The following is a 15620-nucleotide window of genomic DNA, read 5'->3' as shown; positions in this document are numbered from 1 at the left end:
TATAACACCTTGTCTATCATCTAAAAATTGTATTGGTTGACTAGTAGTCGTTCATTTTAAGTGTTGGTCGACACGTTTATTAATAAACCATATAAATCATAACAATGAGCCTTTAATTGCCAAGCGCACCGGCAGATATAATAATATAAATATGTCGGGGAAAAACAGCAAGGCAACTGCATTGACGTTTAAATAATTTACTTATAAACTAGTGTTTTCTTTGTTTTTGGTTTAAGAGATGAAGTCTGTATGCATGTTCCATACGGATTACATAATTTGAAAATACATAATTTGATCTCAATAAATAGTTTTCATGTCTGTAAGGCAAGTATACACCGTTTGAGACCAATAAGCAGAAAGCACATCCTGTTTGCTTTAATTATTTTACAAAAGCACAAATGTTTCATTGTTATTCTGAGCGCACACAAATAAACGTAGAGTCTTTACAGATTCGAAAGATACCATATAATAAGAGCAAGATACTGCATTGGCGCCTCCATCTGTCATGCAGTGAGCGCGCTACTGTTCTGCTTCCACACTCGGCACATTTTTCTAGGTTAACATTATATTGAGCGGCCATGTAAAGTTGCTACTACTTACATATTTCAGATGTAAAGTAATATTTGAGGTTGGTGAGCCGTTAACAATCTGTCCATCATGGACTGTGTGACTTTGCCACCTCCTGTGGAAATATTTTTCTGCGACTAAGCAACTAATAAATATTTGTGCAACCAAACCTCTTTTAGTTGACTAACGGTTAGTCGACTATTAGGGGGCAGCCCTTTATGACTGAAGGTGAGCGTCACTGAAGCGCAATATTTTGACAGCACTAATTTAGATATATATGATTATGTATAAATGTATATGTGTGTGTGGGTGTGTGTGTGTGTGTGTGACCCTGGACCACAAAACCTGTTGTAAGAGTCAATTGTCTGATAGATTTATACACATGAAAGCTGAATAAATAAGCTTTCCATTGAAGTGTGGTTTGTTATGATAGTTTTTTTGTTTTGTTTTTTTTTTTAGATTTTCAATCTAAATATGGAATAAAATGCCTTTAAAGTTGTCCAAATCAAGTTCTTAGCCAAGCATAATACTAACTGAAAAATTAAATTTTGATATATTTACAGTAGGAAATTTACAAAATATCTTCATGGAACATGACCTTTACTTAAAGGAACCGTATGTAGGATTGTGGCCAAAACTGGAACTGCAATCACTTTCAAAATACTGTAGAACGGTGTATCCCCTCCCCCTCCCCCCTGACTCGAGGTTGCCAGCTAAGCTGCAGGATCCAGCAGGAACCTAGGCTGCTACAAGGAGCTACCAATGGCAAGTGACGAGTACTACACAGTATTTTTTTTCTTCTGTTAATCATGTTTATGCTTCACAAAGTAATTATGTATCGCAAAAATTTACTAATGGCGATTAGCCAAATATTTTATAAAGATGTACTGTAATACCACATTTCAGTCGGAACATAGATTGTTTTTATACCCTGCTAATGGTGCGATATAAAGCTTTTTATAAACGCATTTAGCATGTGACTTTGTCACAACGTATTTAGGATTCATAACGAGGTCTTTTGGGTTTCGTAACATTATACATGTTTTATCCGACATGTTCGTAGCTGCAGCTGTAACTAGAGCAGAGCTGGCAACCCGGATGACAAAACTCTACTGACTTCGTGATTAGTAGATAGCTGGAGGGTGGCGCCTCAGGACAAAACACAACATCACAACATCAACATCAGTTGAGGGCTGCAACTTTCACTTTTAAATGACAATATCCTGGCTGGACCACTGTTGTCAGTGATATAAGTATTTGAAATGAACATGATTTCTTAATGTCTAGTGACATGTCAGAGCCATGATTAACTGAAATAAATTTTTTACATACGGTTCCTTTAATATCCTAATGATTTTTGGCACAAATACACCCATGCTACTTACGACTGGTTTTGTGGTCCAGGGTGACATGTAGAATTCCAAGGCAAATAGTAAAAATACTTATGTCTTACCTCCACGCACTCCTTCAAGTGGATAGAAGAATGCTACCAACAAGTTCATGAGGACGGCAAGATTAAAGGAGATGCTGCTCCAAAAGGACATGTTACGGGAACACCAGTACAGGATGGGCTGAGCTGGAGGAGGAAGCAAGTCAAAAAAGATTTAATTCCAAGTGTTAAAGAAACATGTACACCAACACAGTACAATTTGCACCTTTTGGATCACAAAACTAAAAGGGTCCAATACTAGACCCCTGATGCACATCATGTCAGAACTCCAAGTACATGGTTCTGTCTCAAACCATAGACTGTAAAAAAAGATGGACAATGTGTCTCCGCTTCATTCCACTATAGAAAAGTGAAGCCAATACATCTTAATATGGCCGCTGCCATCTTGGGGGAAATTACGTCATTTGGAGCCAGATTCTGCGCAGTAGAGATTCGTTTGGAGCCAGAGTCTGCGCAGTAGAGTCATGAGGCGGAGCCGCGGTATCAAAATCCCGCCCAAACTCCCGCTGACCCAATCGCACGATCACAATCATGACACCACACCCCGTTTTTATAGGATTAAATAACTACCTAAAAGCAGACTTATTAGAAAAAGGAACACCTGAACATGAATAAGCATTATCAGAACTACCTCACATGATGGAAACCATCTTTGGAAAAAAATTTTTTTAAGTGTAATTCGATTATTTATTTTGGCTCACGTCCAATTAGATTACATGGAGAGGGCGGGGTTTATGACCTATACTGCAGCCAGCCACCGGGGGGCGATCAAAATGTTTTGGCTTCACTTTCGAGGACTCCAACGGCACACTTGTCTCAAACACAAATACACAGATTTCATTCAGAACCATTTGTTGTTATACAAACAAGCACCAAAAAGCCTTTCGAGAAGTGTCTAAGTTCTTCGCCACTAGAGGAAGCAATGACACTGGTTCAAACCAATTGCGTAAATTTAGAACAGGATCACCTGGAAAATGGAAGATGGTTAGTTTGGAAATGTATTATTTTTGGCAATTGTGTTTAGTTTCGGCAGTAGGTCAGAAATTTCACACTGCACCTTTGAAACTGCCCGCACTGTGGTTTGAAGAAAGAAAATAATCTCATGTAATACAAAAGGCCTGATGGGATGAAATAGCAGATGATGTCACTAGCAAGTTCCAAGCAGCACTGCTCATCTTTTACTTATTACAGGCTGAAATGTTTTTTTTTTTTTTTTTTTTATCACATTATGTCATTCTACCGCCTTGGACTAAACAACACGAGGACAGTTGTGTGTTAGTTTCCATGGTGATCTCAAGGACAAATTCTAAATAATCTCAAGCTTAAATGCGATCCAGCTGACCATGCACATTTTCAATTACATCAAATCAGGACAACATCCAGTGCAATAACTTTGTTACATCTAGTATCCCTTTGAAAATATAGCTTTTCTTTAGTTAGACAATGAGATTCCACATATTGGCTGGTTGGTCACCACCTGAACCTAAAATTGAAGTCAAGAACTGTAGAAATAAGACCAAAGAGTTCAAAAGGATTCTTAGTGTGGCCAAACCATATACGAGAGCTCGCTGACCTCAACCGCTACCTTTGTTTTGACCCATGACTCTCTGAGAAGTCTAGCTGGAGGATTTAGTTTCTGAGCTATGGCTATTTTGACAGGGGTTTTTTTTTCTGAAAAGAGGAACTGGAGGAGGGGACTTTCACACACAGGCCACCACACTCATGACTTAGGGTTGTGGCAATGGAACGTTGCTTTTACTTTGATTCAAACTGATAAAAACCTTCACATGTCAGTCATAGATGTGCATTACTAACTAACACGGAATTGACACCCTCCTTTTTATTAGCAACTCATGACAAAAAAAAAAAAAAGTAAAGATATCAAGTAGAACTGTGGTCAAATGTCCCATGCAAAAAAAATAGCACACAAACCCCCGTCTATCAAGCTGCATTTTGACGCGGTTCAGATCCTTATCTTGCAGGTTTTATCTTGTTATTGTGGTTAACCTCATGCTCTTCTTGTCTGAGAATTCTTGTCCTTTTCCAAATAACCCACTTTCTACCATTGTTGCCTCACCTTTCTAAAACCTTTTCCACAGAAGCCCGATTTTCATTTAATGCAACAGTTAAAAGTGCACTGGGCAATTGAATCAGTTTTCTGTACCATTGATATCTTTGACATGCCAATTCAGTGTGGTCATTATCCCAACCTCGACCTCTGATTGGTCTCAGCCATTTGGAAATGGTTCCAGATTGGTCACCAGCAGCCAGTTAGTGGAAAATGGGTTTTAGAGTCTCTCTTTATTCAATGCCTAGCTCAGCTTATTTCAGTAATCAGCTTTTGCGACGTAAGCTGTTTGTTTGGGATTCATTCATACAGTACTACTCCCTGCCCCATCTTCCTTTTTTTCCCAAGCACACATCAACTAAAATCTTAAGCAAGCCTAAACATCATTTCTAGTTACATGTCTTATCTTGTCTATCTTATATAAGTTAATGTTTACACCCCCTCCCCAGTGCCCTGGCTTGAGGGGTCAGGGTGAGGCTGGCACCGGCACACCAAAAGCGGGGCGCCCTGCATGAATAGAGCCCTGATGGGTCCCTGGAGGCTGAGGGAGTGGAGAGGGCGTGTAAAGCGGCTTACTAGTTTATAGAGGAAGGGAGAGCGCACGCACAAGGCACGGAGTTTGCGTTACCAGTGGCCTCTTGAGTACCTCGCAGCTTCTTCTGCCAGTTCATCTCATTGAAGAGGTCTTCGGAGCGTAAGAAGAAGTCGTTGATCTTGCTGCCCTGCTCGTCACGCTCCGTGGTGTAATAGACGCGGAGCTTGGATTCCTGGGTTAGGAATTCGCAAATGTTGGGGACGGGAAAAACAATCTGCTCCATTGTGCGATCCAGGCGGACGATCTGGAAAAAACATGTTGCAAGCTGTCTGGATTGGCTATAGGGGTTACATTTGTGAAGACTTACAACAAGAGTTGCCGTTTAGGCTTTTTCTTGTCGCCTCTAATGGTGCAATCACATTAGCGATATTTCAGTGAATTTTTGAAGGTCAAAATGAAATGTCAAATGTGATAGCATTGCTTCAAGAAGTCACTTTCAGACTAAGGAGCATTCTATTGGTCAATGCGGTGAATTTATTAAAAAAATTTCACCTTTATGTGAAACTCCCGATTGCGGAGATGCCTTGAAATGGGATTTTGCCCGCAATTTCTTTTTGCCAAACAATTGACCCTTTGCAAACAGTTTGACTGACATGCAATCTGACCAATCATAACGCTGAATCTGCCATTTTGTCCGACAAACAAATCAGACAGAAGAGTAGAATTAACATTGGTGAATACAGTGATCTGTAACGACACATTAAAGAGGCACAAAATGGTATTTTTTGTTTAAATTTCTTTAAAAAAGACAACATTTTAAAGCTGAGACCTTGTTTCATACCAGAGGTCTTTGTTCCGCAATGCACGTTCAAAGACTATAGAATACCCAAGATGTGTCACTCATATAGACCTTTTTCCTGAGTAAACCATGAGTGCCGCCATTACGAATTCTAACATCAGATTGGATGCTCTTCTGTTCTGGTCTCCATAGGAACCTATTCAAATAGCCCCCATCTGTTTTCGATGTAACTAACGTCGGCAGCTTCGTGTCATCACTCCTAAAACTTGAAGGAGTGAGGCACTGACAAATGACGCTTATTGCGATATTGCCAAGTGAACATTTTAATAGGTTTAACATTAGATTATCAACTCGGAATATACGCTAATTTGGCTAGAAACACTGGAGACGGGAAATGCAATGCATTCTTCAGGTTAAGAGTCAGGCGTGACTTCCGAATTCAGGAAACGTGTCTATAGTTTTGAATGGGGAAAAATGCAACACTCATTATGGCCGTGAAGCCCTGCCTTCTAATGAAAGAGCCAATCGTTGATTAGTAAGGACAGCGCATCACTGCAGCTGCTGTTAGAACTCACAGTTGCAATAGAAACAATCAGCTTTCTAAGACGTGAGCTCAGTACTGTGCATGCGCACTGGCAGATCTAGTGGAAAAATAAGCTTTTTTTTTGGCACTGTTGGAGCACAAGGAACCATATTTATGAGGCAGTTCTTGTCAGATTTCATTGGTGATTTCAAATATGATATTTAATCGTGAACTTGGTGAACAGTTTGGGAGTATTTGATGTTTCCCCATTCAAAGATATAGGAACAGCACTTGCATGCCCAAGAGGCGTTTTAAAGATGGTCGCCCAATGGAATGACTTGCCTTAATGGGACTTTGGTATTTTTCACTGCCCAAGAACATGATGTGTAGTGTGAGAGCAGCACTGATTGTCGGACATAGCAACAGTAGCTAAGGAGGGTAGGTTTTTCAGAGGGATTTTTTGTGACGATACATGGTTACTACATGGTTGGGTGTTGTGGGTTAAAAAAAAGTAGCCTATCTAGTAGGGCTGGACATTTAATCGAAAAGTAATCGAACCTCTAACCGACGTAATTTTCCCATGTTGGTTATGTCGGACCAATCATCAGATGCAAAGACGCGTTCTGTTTGAATGTCAGTAAGAACCTAGAGTAAATACTTGTGCATATAGAGTGACAGGATGACAGGACAAGATCAATGAGAGGAAGATCACATGCAACAGTGATCAGGAAAAGTGAAATAATCATTCATTAATCGTAATTGAGGTACAATTAAATGTTAAATTAAAGGATTACTCATGCCCTTGTCATCCAAGATATTCATGTCTTTCTCTCTTCAGTCATAAAGAAATTAAGTTTTTGTGAGGAAAACATTTCAGGAATTTTCTCCATATAGTGGAGTTCAACGGTGCCTGCGAGTTTGAACTTTCAAAATGCAGTTTAAATGCAGCTTCAAAGGGCTCTAAACGATTTCAGCCGAGGAACAAGGGTCTTATCCAGCAAAACAATCGGTCATTTTCTCAAATAAATTAATATTTATACACTTTTTGACTGCATAGAAATCCACTACAGCTGCAATCAAAATTATTCAGAGACTGCAGTACTTTACAAATGTTTTTTGCTCTTTCTGAAGATCCAGGACTAAATTGCATCTACAACAGTTTTCTGGCATATTAAAAAGTGATAATGTCAATATATAATGTAATGTTTTTGAGTTATAGGATTTTTTAATAACACAGCTATGTCAAAATTATTCAACCCCTATTCAACATTGCTGTTTTAATTGTCTTAAGCCTTTACAAATGTATTAAAAATGAAATTAGCTTGGGGTGTAACACATAGTATACTCTTAGCCCATTCATGTGCTGAAGATGAGTAGCAAATATGGTAAAGTCAACAAAGCTCACACAAAATCAATAGAGAAGAAATTATTTGCTATATTAGAAAGTCTAAAACTACATGAAGATTTCTAAGACATTACAAGTCCCTAGAGACACAGCTGGCAGCCGTATTCCTTAGATTAAAGTGTGTTGAAGCAGAAAACCTTTGAGGCTGTTGAACAAAAAAGCACAATATCATAAAATGTTTGATCAGATAAACTGAGAAAAACTTGCAATGTACAGCCAAAGAGTTGTAAGATGACCCGACAAAAGGAGGAAAAATATTTTGGTGCTGTGTACAAGAGGAACACTAGACAAGTGTAGTCTTCATGTTGAGGAATCTTGCCGAATACCACTCTTGACCAAGAAGAACAAAAAGGCTGCCTTGAACATGCTAAAATTCATTTGGATAGACCTGTGGAGTTCTGGAAGAATGTTTTATGGAGTGATGTGTCCAAACTGGAACTTTTTGGATGTATGGATCAGCGGTATGTCTGGTGCAAAAAAGACAAAGTTTACAAGCAGAAGAACACCATCTCCATCGTCAAACATGGAGGTGGGCCAGTCCTGTTATGGGGTTGTTTAACTGTAGCAGGAAGTGGAAAACATGACCATACAAAGGATATCATTGATTTATTGAAGTATCAGGCCATTTTGGCAAACATTGTGATGCCTTTTGTGCAATGTCTGAAGCTAATAATCAGTGGACTTTCCTGCAGGACAATCATCCCAAAGGATACATTCAAATCTACTTGCGCTTGGTTTAGGAATCAGTCATAGAATGTTTTTAAGTGGCCTGTTCAGTTTCCAGATGTAATTCTCATTGAAAATACATGGTTGAATTTGAAGCAAGCAGTGGCAAAGTAAAAACCAAAGATTATCAGTGATCTGAAAGCTTTTTCAGGGGGGGAATGGCCCAAGATAGCAGCAGAAAGGTGACAGAAGCATTTAAGCACTTCCAGGCAGTGTTTATTGGTGGTTTTAAAGAATAAAAGATTCTACACCAAATTTACTTTCAGGGGTTGAATAATTTTGAACATAAATGTTTAGAGCCAATTAGCTTTTTTTTCATTATTCATCAACTCACGTTCTCAGATTTACTCAAAAGTGCATTAATAAACTTTCTTTAATAGTTTACTGATGCCTTTGTTGAATTGTTTTCACAAAATATTGTTCTCTGCAGCAAAATGTCTTGCAGGTCAAGGGGGTTGAATAATTTTGATTGCAACTGTATATGGAAAAAATTCCTGAAATACTTTCCTCAAAAAACATAACGACTTTATGACTGAAGAAAGAAAGACATGAACATCTTGGATGACAAGGGGGTCAACTTATCTGTAAATTTTTGTTCTGAAAGTGAGCTACTACTTAAATTGAGATTTTGATTTCAGGTCAAAGTGTATATGGATTTTTTTGTTAATTTTTTGTTAGCCAGGTGAACTTTGAAATGATTGCATCATGTTCATAGCATAAATATCAGGGATTTTTAACAAACGAACAATAGTAATAGTGATGTTTGTGTACTTAAGTCTAGATGCTGAATCCATAATGGCCACTACAGATAGACAGCACTGACCTCGATTTGTGCTGTGTGTTTGGCGTAGAACTCCAAAGCTTCATCTCCCTCCCCATAAGTCCCTCCTGGCTTCAGCATGGCCTGGAGTTCCTTGTTGTGTCTGGCTAGCTGTGGGCGTATGTGGAAAAAACGATGAGGCTTTGCTTGTTTTCATTGAGACATTGTATATATGTTGCAATGATCCATCTAGCCTTGATGTTTTACTCATAACACACTTTACTGTCAGCCAACACCTGTCTGAGAAATGCACAAACCTGAACTCCTAACTGCCCAATGCATAGGTTACAATAAATTAATGACATTCCTAATGTATGAATGTTTCCGTATATGATGTCAAATGTGATGTCAAACGTGCTGTATTGTTCACATAAAAGGTTTCATCCCTAATCCTATAATACACCCTGGCAATCAAGCCACCCATACCTCAGGGAAATATCATGAAACATTGTACCAGTCTAAACCCTTCACATGATGATAAATAACACCGTCACAAATGTCTGAGGCTTTTAAACTTGTTGCATTTTTAACATTCTTAGTTTACTTACTGCTACTAATGTGATTAACTACTAATTACTTAATTTGTGAATGTATCTTCTATTATGCATCTACATTTGATCTGCTTCTTTAACTGCTAAACAGCCATGAAATAGCCACATTCAAAATAATCACAATGGCCCAATTACGACAAAAACCGAGGGTCAAAGCCCAGCATTGAACAAATAAACTCTGCTTAAAAAACACAGCCAGGGTAGCCACCGCAGAAATGGATTAAATGTTCCTGCAATTATGGACTGACCTTTTTGAGCCTCAACCTGCAAAAGCATTCTCTATTATTTAGGTAAAACTGAATCAAAGGGCCCTGTCTAATGTACTTTTTGTTCTCTGGTCTTTTCATTCACCAACTCCTGATGCCAAGCAGTGTCATTTGGAGGGCCGGTGGAAAATCTGCACCATTTCTAACACGGTTACACAACTGATCCTCGGACGATGACCCAGATAATTACGTGAATAGGCAGAAAATCTATACCGAAGCACACTGGGGACGGGAGGGGAAGGAAAGGCGGTGATATAATCCAGACATCTGACACAGTGAACACAGTGAAAGTGTGTCTAAGTGCATATTTGCGTGCGTCACCTGATGAGCCAGGATGTAGATGTTGTGACCCACATTTCGAGGAGAAGCGGCATGCTCTTCCTCACCATTCTCATCGTCGTCTGTGTGCTCCACCTCAATTTCTCCCTGCATGTAGGCCTTTTTGATCACCTCCACCTGTGCACCAGCCAAACATTTAAATAATGACCGTAGATGGCTTGCCACCATATGCAGAACAAATGATTTGCCCACAGAAACAGGCGAGAGATGTGTTTTTAGTCCTATTCACCAGTTCTTTAGGCCTCATGTTATACAGGATTCTCTCCGCATTCTCACTGTCGTGTCGGCTTTCCATAATGGCAAGCAGCAGTTTTGAGGCGTTATTCTGTAACAAAAAGACAATTCGCATCACTTATGTTGGAGTACAGTGAAAACTACATATCCCATAATGCTGTTGAAGTGTTTTCACACCTTGAGCTCAAGGACCAAGTCCATCCTCTTCTTTCCAAGAGGGTTGATGTCGTTGAGGATGAGAGCGATGATGATGTCAATGCCGTTACATTCGTGCGTGGCAATACAATTCTGAACAAGGAAGACGATGTTCAATATACACTAGCATCTCATTTTTCAGACTGTTTTAATAAAAAAAAGGTTTAAAATGCAATGTATTCTTATGATGCAAAGCTGATTTTTTTACTTTATTTTGGAAACAATGCACATTTTACTGTCACTTTAGGTTAATTTAATGCATATTTTAATATTAATTTCTTAAAAATAAAGAGAATAAAAGCGTTAAAAGCTAAACGATTTAAACAAAAGCTGCCATAAAAAAAAAGAAAAAGAAATCAGACATTCCTGAATGTTTAATATGAAAATCGACCTGCAATTAAACGATTATAGCCCTGGAACAGATTGCCTCAGCGAGAGACTAATCATCTAATCATTACAGGACAAAAGCACATTGTCGTCATACAAGCACACTACATTTCCTCGTAGAAAAGTAGGACAATGATGATAATCAGCCCTATTATGAATGTCCTATGAAGTCAGAAAAGTTGCATAACGCCTAGCCGAAACACAAAGAAAGAATTTGGAATCATTCTGATAGACAATAGTGGGTATATAGTGTATGTTCATCCAAGACTGCAATCTTAAAGTGATAGTTCACCCAGAAATTAAAATTCTGTCATTCTCATGTCATTCCAAACTCGTTCAGAACACAAATTAAGCTATTTTTTATTAAATCCGAAAGGGATGCAGAGTAAGAAACCTCTCGGATGTCATTAAAACGAAGAACGGAGGTCTTTCATTTCTGGGTGAACTATTTCTTTAAAGCATAGAATAGAAATAGAAAGAGTGTGTGGATGTGTCAGGTCCACCTGGTTTTCATGGCAAGGGCCCTGGCAGTACTCTGTCAGGCTCTCGACCGTCTGGTTTATAAGAGCGACGTTCTTCTCATTAATATAGAGCCCCAGCAGCCCCAGACCTCCTGTAGTGCTGCCACATATACAATCCAGGAACTGAAGCGTCTCACACACCAGGTTGTAGTTGTTTTTGTTGTTCTGACAGCGAAGGAAGTTCTAGGGAACAAGCGAGAAAAACAGGATATGAGGGACATGCTTTTGTACTTATAAGTCATATTAGAGCAAAAGGAAGCACAGACGGAGTCAATTTATAACTCTTGGTATGGTATAGAATAGGATTTTAGAGAGATCAAGAATCACAAAAGAGTTTTTTTAATATGTATTCATTTTTCAAGGACTTTGAGAAAGTCAGATCCAAGAGGTTAATTAAAAAACGTGCTTCTGATGTAACCAGCCACAGGATGGGGTTATGTAAAACGTTAAAAATACAAACGTTAGGTAAGCAAGGAAATAATTATAAAACGATTTAGCAAATGTTTAACGATAAGCTAACTGTTGTTCAGAAGATAAATAATCAGTTGTACTTGCACTGCACTACTGATACTTTTCAGTACTGATTAAAATAAGTTTCTTTATGTATTTATATTGCATTGCTGTAAATATCTGCAGGGTGACGTGATGTAAGAAGTTCAAGACGCAAACAAAAGCAAGGAAGGAAATCATTCTGAAACAATTCGCAAAATGTGGCTCATTAGCTAATTACCTTGAAACAAGCATGAAACTCTTCCAAAAGTGGGAGACATTTCTCATTTTAGCTTGTTATAAATAAACTCCATTTACTTTCCTAAATACACATTCCTGCTCTCACTGTGTACAATTCATTTGAAACAAATTAAATGTTTTCATCACAAGCTTTTACTGTAATATTTTTAGCCTTTTCAGCTAACAGTTTTCAGTTTCTACTAAGCTTTTAATCACTAGATCTATTCTGGTATCCACTTTTTCCAATTTAATCAGTTGCCAATAGATGAAATTAAGTCGCTTTCTAGATTTATTTCTCAAATATCCCTTTTCACTGAGAAATGCACCATGTTAGGGAACTAAAATGGCTTGCAAATATCTTTTCATGCTAAGTTGAATCAATAGATTCTTTTGTCATGCCTCTAATAGGGCCTTATGATTTTCACGATGCGGAAAACGCAGACGGAATCCAGTCATACAAATAGAATGTTACAGAATTTGGCAAATTTTGGATGAATAAATCAAAGTAGGTCAGAACACTTGAATAAAACAATATATGGACTAGTGTCTGTTAAATTTAAGCTGCAAAAATACTACTCAAATATAAATCCTGCATGTTCTGTGTCTCTGTGTGAATGAAAGGCGCAGATGCGCAGTTTCGTTTACTACACACATACTGAAGCATGCATGATGCTTGCGGTGTTTTTAGCCTCTGTCGCCTCAATATATGAGTACATGAACACATAAACATCTCTAGAACTGCTCTCAATGTCACTTAATGAGCATTTTACCATATCTTTTAAGAAATCTCTGGTGGATCCGTCAAAATTAAAGTTTGCTTTAACTTGAAGAAACTCTGACTTAAATATATTTTTTACTCTAATGATAGTACCAGAATTTATTTATCAGGAAAACAGAAAACAGAAAAATGTAACATACACAACTGTATTAACAAAAAACAACAACAATAATGAAATAAATAAATAAAACAAATTTAATTTAACTATTAAAATGCAATCCAGAAAATGTATGGAAATTACAGAATTATGTAAAAATAAAACTTAATTTGACACACAAAAAAAATATATTTAAAAGGCGTCAGATATGTAATTTTTGCTAAAAATCTTTTTTGTAATTTTGTAATTTATCATGTAATTTTCATGATTTTAATTAAACATACATGGTTTTTGATTATTAAAATGAATAAATACATAGTTAATAAATATGGTTTAATCATTAATACAGAGTCTAGAAAAATTTAAATGGGAAAAACACAACCCAGAAAAATTAAAACAGAAAGTAATGGATTTTGGCAAAAAATAAAACGGAATTTTGAAAAAATAGAATGGATTTCATAGGGCCCTACACTCATATATACAGTTACATACAGAAATAAGTAATAACTACATGTAAAAGTTTGCAACTGCCAGTGTTAAGAAAAGTTACTTGTAAAAATAACATATTACAATATTCCATTACTCCATAAAAAAGTAACTAATTTCATTATTTACTATTTGTCGCCTGGGCTGGGCTTGCTTATTCATTTTTAATAATAAAAAACCCTTCTAACACCAAAAATTAAAATGGTACCACTTTACAATAAGGTTTATTAGTTAACATTAGTCTAGAGCATTTATTAATCTTAGATAATGTTAATTTCAGCATTTGCTAGTGCATTATTATCTTTAGGTGTGAACTAACAATTACGTTAATAATAATTACGTTACTTAGTTACTTTTTATGGAAATCAATGCTTTACATTACCTTTGCATTACTTTTCAAATCTGGCCAGGGCTTGCTTTTTTGTTTTTAACATAAAAAGTTAATTTTTTAGCAAATGTAAAAGACTTGTTCATTTCTCTTTTTGGTGGGAAAGGGCTAAGGTTGAAGAATATAAGCAAATGCATGTCTGTACAGTAGAACTGTAAGAGAAGGAAGTCCAACACTCTTCAGCAATGAGAAAAATTAAGCTCAAATGTTAGTTAATCTATAGTAAATTTTGCTTATTAGTATGATTGAATTGGATCAACAAAGGTCAGCAGCAAAGACATTGGTTAATAAAATGGGATTAAACACATAAAGGAAACAAAAAGTAACTGGTTACTTTTTTGAAAAGGTAACTCAAATATTTTCTTGTAAATGAAAAAGTAATACGTTACTTTACTAGTTACTAGAAAAGTAATCTGATTACATAAATTATTTTAATTAACACTGTAAGCTACTTTTTTAGTTAGCAACATTTGAGAAACTCAGCATTACCAACAGTGTAGGGAAAAATTACTTTTAAAAGTAATGCGTTACAACATTGCGTTACTCCCTAGAAAAGTAACTAATTACTTTACTTAGTTACTTTTTATGGAAAGTAATGCGTTACATTACCTTTGCGTTACTTTTTAAATCTGACCAGGGCTTGCTTGTTTGTTTTTAACATAAAAAGTTAGATATTTATCAAATGTCAACAAAGGTCAGCAGCAAAGACATTAATTAATAAAGGGGGATTAAATACATAAAGGAAACAAAAAGTAACTTGTAAATGAAAAAGAAATGTGTTACTTTACTAGTTACTTGAAAAAAGTTATCTGATTACATAACTCACGTTACTTGTAATGCATTACCTCAAACAATGATTACCAATGCTAATTTTCTCAAAATATTCTCCAGTACAGCAACTGACCTGCAGTTCACGGTTGTGGTTTTCACAAAGCAGCTGCAGGAGGCGCAGGATTGGCTGCATGATGGTTATGATCACGCTCATCTCATTGTCATCCTGGTTCTTGTCGCCTGTGCTGCTCTGCCCCTCCGCCACATTCAGATGTTCATCTGCTTCCGCCTCCCTTCGGTAAGTGGTGAAGGCCTTCTTGGTTGCCGTGGAAGCTTCAATAAGTTGCTCTCGCGCTTCCTCGGTTACTACTGCAACTTCCTTGACTGAAAAACGGGGAGGATTGTATTTGTTTAGATTTGTTTTTGCACGTCTGGGTTGTATGGTATAATTGTGGAATGTGTAGTTTAGGGTCAGGCATTCTGAGCCCCTGACCTTTCTTGCGTGCTTGGGCGTCCTTGTCGTTGGTGTCCTCGTCTTTGCGCTTGCTGCCCAGATCGCTGGTGTTGACCGTCACAGTTGCCTTGATCTCTTGCTGGGCCAGCTTCATTCGCTCATAAAACACTTTGAAAAACTTCTCTGACTTACTGTCGCCCGTCAGACGGCAGAAAAATGACCGCTGGAGGGATACGTAGAAAAATGAGAGAGAAAAAAATGAAGTTAGAATACTGTAAATGGGTAGAAAATAACAGGTGGGAGAGAAGTGGGGCTTTCTTTGCATTGATAAGAGTTTTGTTTTTCATAATGTCTTTCTTTGACCTTCAGATTTGAATGGAACTCAGATCATAAATAATTCCAATAGTTTGAATGTCATCTAAACACAAACCACATAGATACCAGTAAAAAACAAAGAAAAATACTACTTTTTTCAATAATAAATAAAATATATATTTCTTCATTATGTAATCTTTTTAATCTTTTTTATTA

At 37.2% G+C, this 15620-nt stretch overlaps 1 protein-coding gene across 1 annotated transcript; it reads right to left on the bottom strand.

Moving 5' to 3' along the window:
• Nucleotides 1-2020: 2020 nt before the first annotated feature.
• LOC141317078 (inositol 1,4,5-trisphosphate-gated calcium channel ITPR1-like) lies at nucleotides 2021-15312 on the bottom strand (the record flags this gene model as incomplete). The annotated part of the gene is made up of 9 exons (XM_073832901.1): nucleotides 2021-2143; nucleotides 4732-4924; nucleotides 8897-9004; nucleotides 10032-10166; nucleotides 10279-10374; nucleotides 10461-10571; nucleotides 11369-11569; nucleotides 14769-15019; nucleotides 15129-15312. Coding segments are annotated over 9 exons (1402 nt in total), but the record flags the coding sequence as incomplete, so codon positions are not given.
• Between the last annotated feature and the right edge of the window lie 308 nt (nucleotides 15313-15620).

The sequence above is a fragment of the Garra rufa genome, unplaced genomic scaffold (genome assembly GCF_049309525.1).
Source record: "Garra rufa unplaced genomic scaffold, GarRuf1.0 hap1_unplaced_275, whole genome shotgun sequence".
Classification (NCBI taxonomy): domain Eukaryota; kingdom Metazoa; phylum Chordata; class Actinopteri; order Cypriniformes; family Cyprinidae; genus Garra; species Garra rufa.
This window is presented reverse-complemented; position numbering and strand designations above follow the sequence as displayed.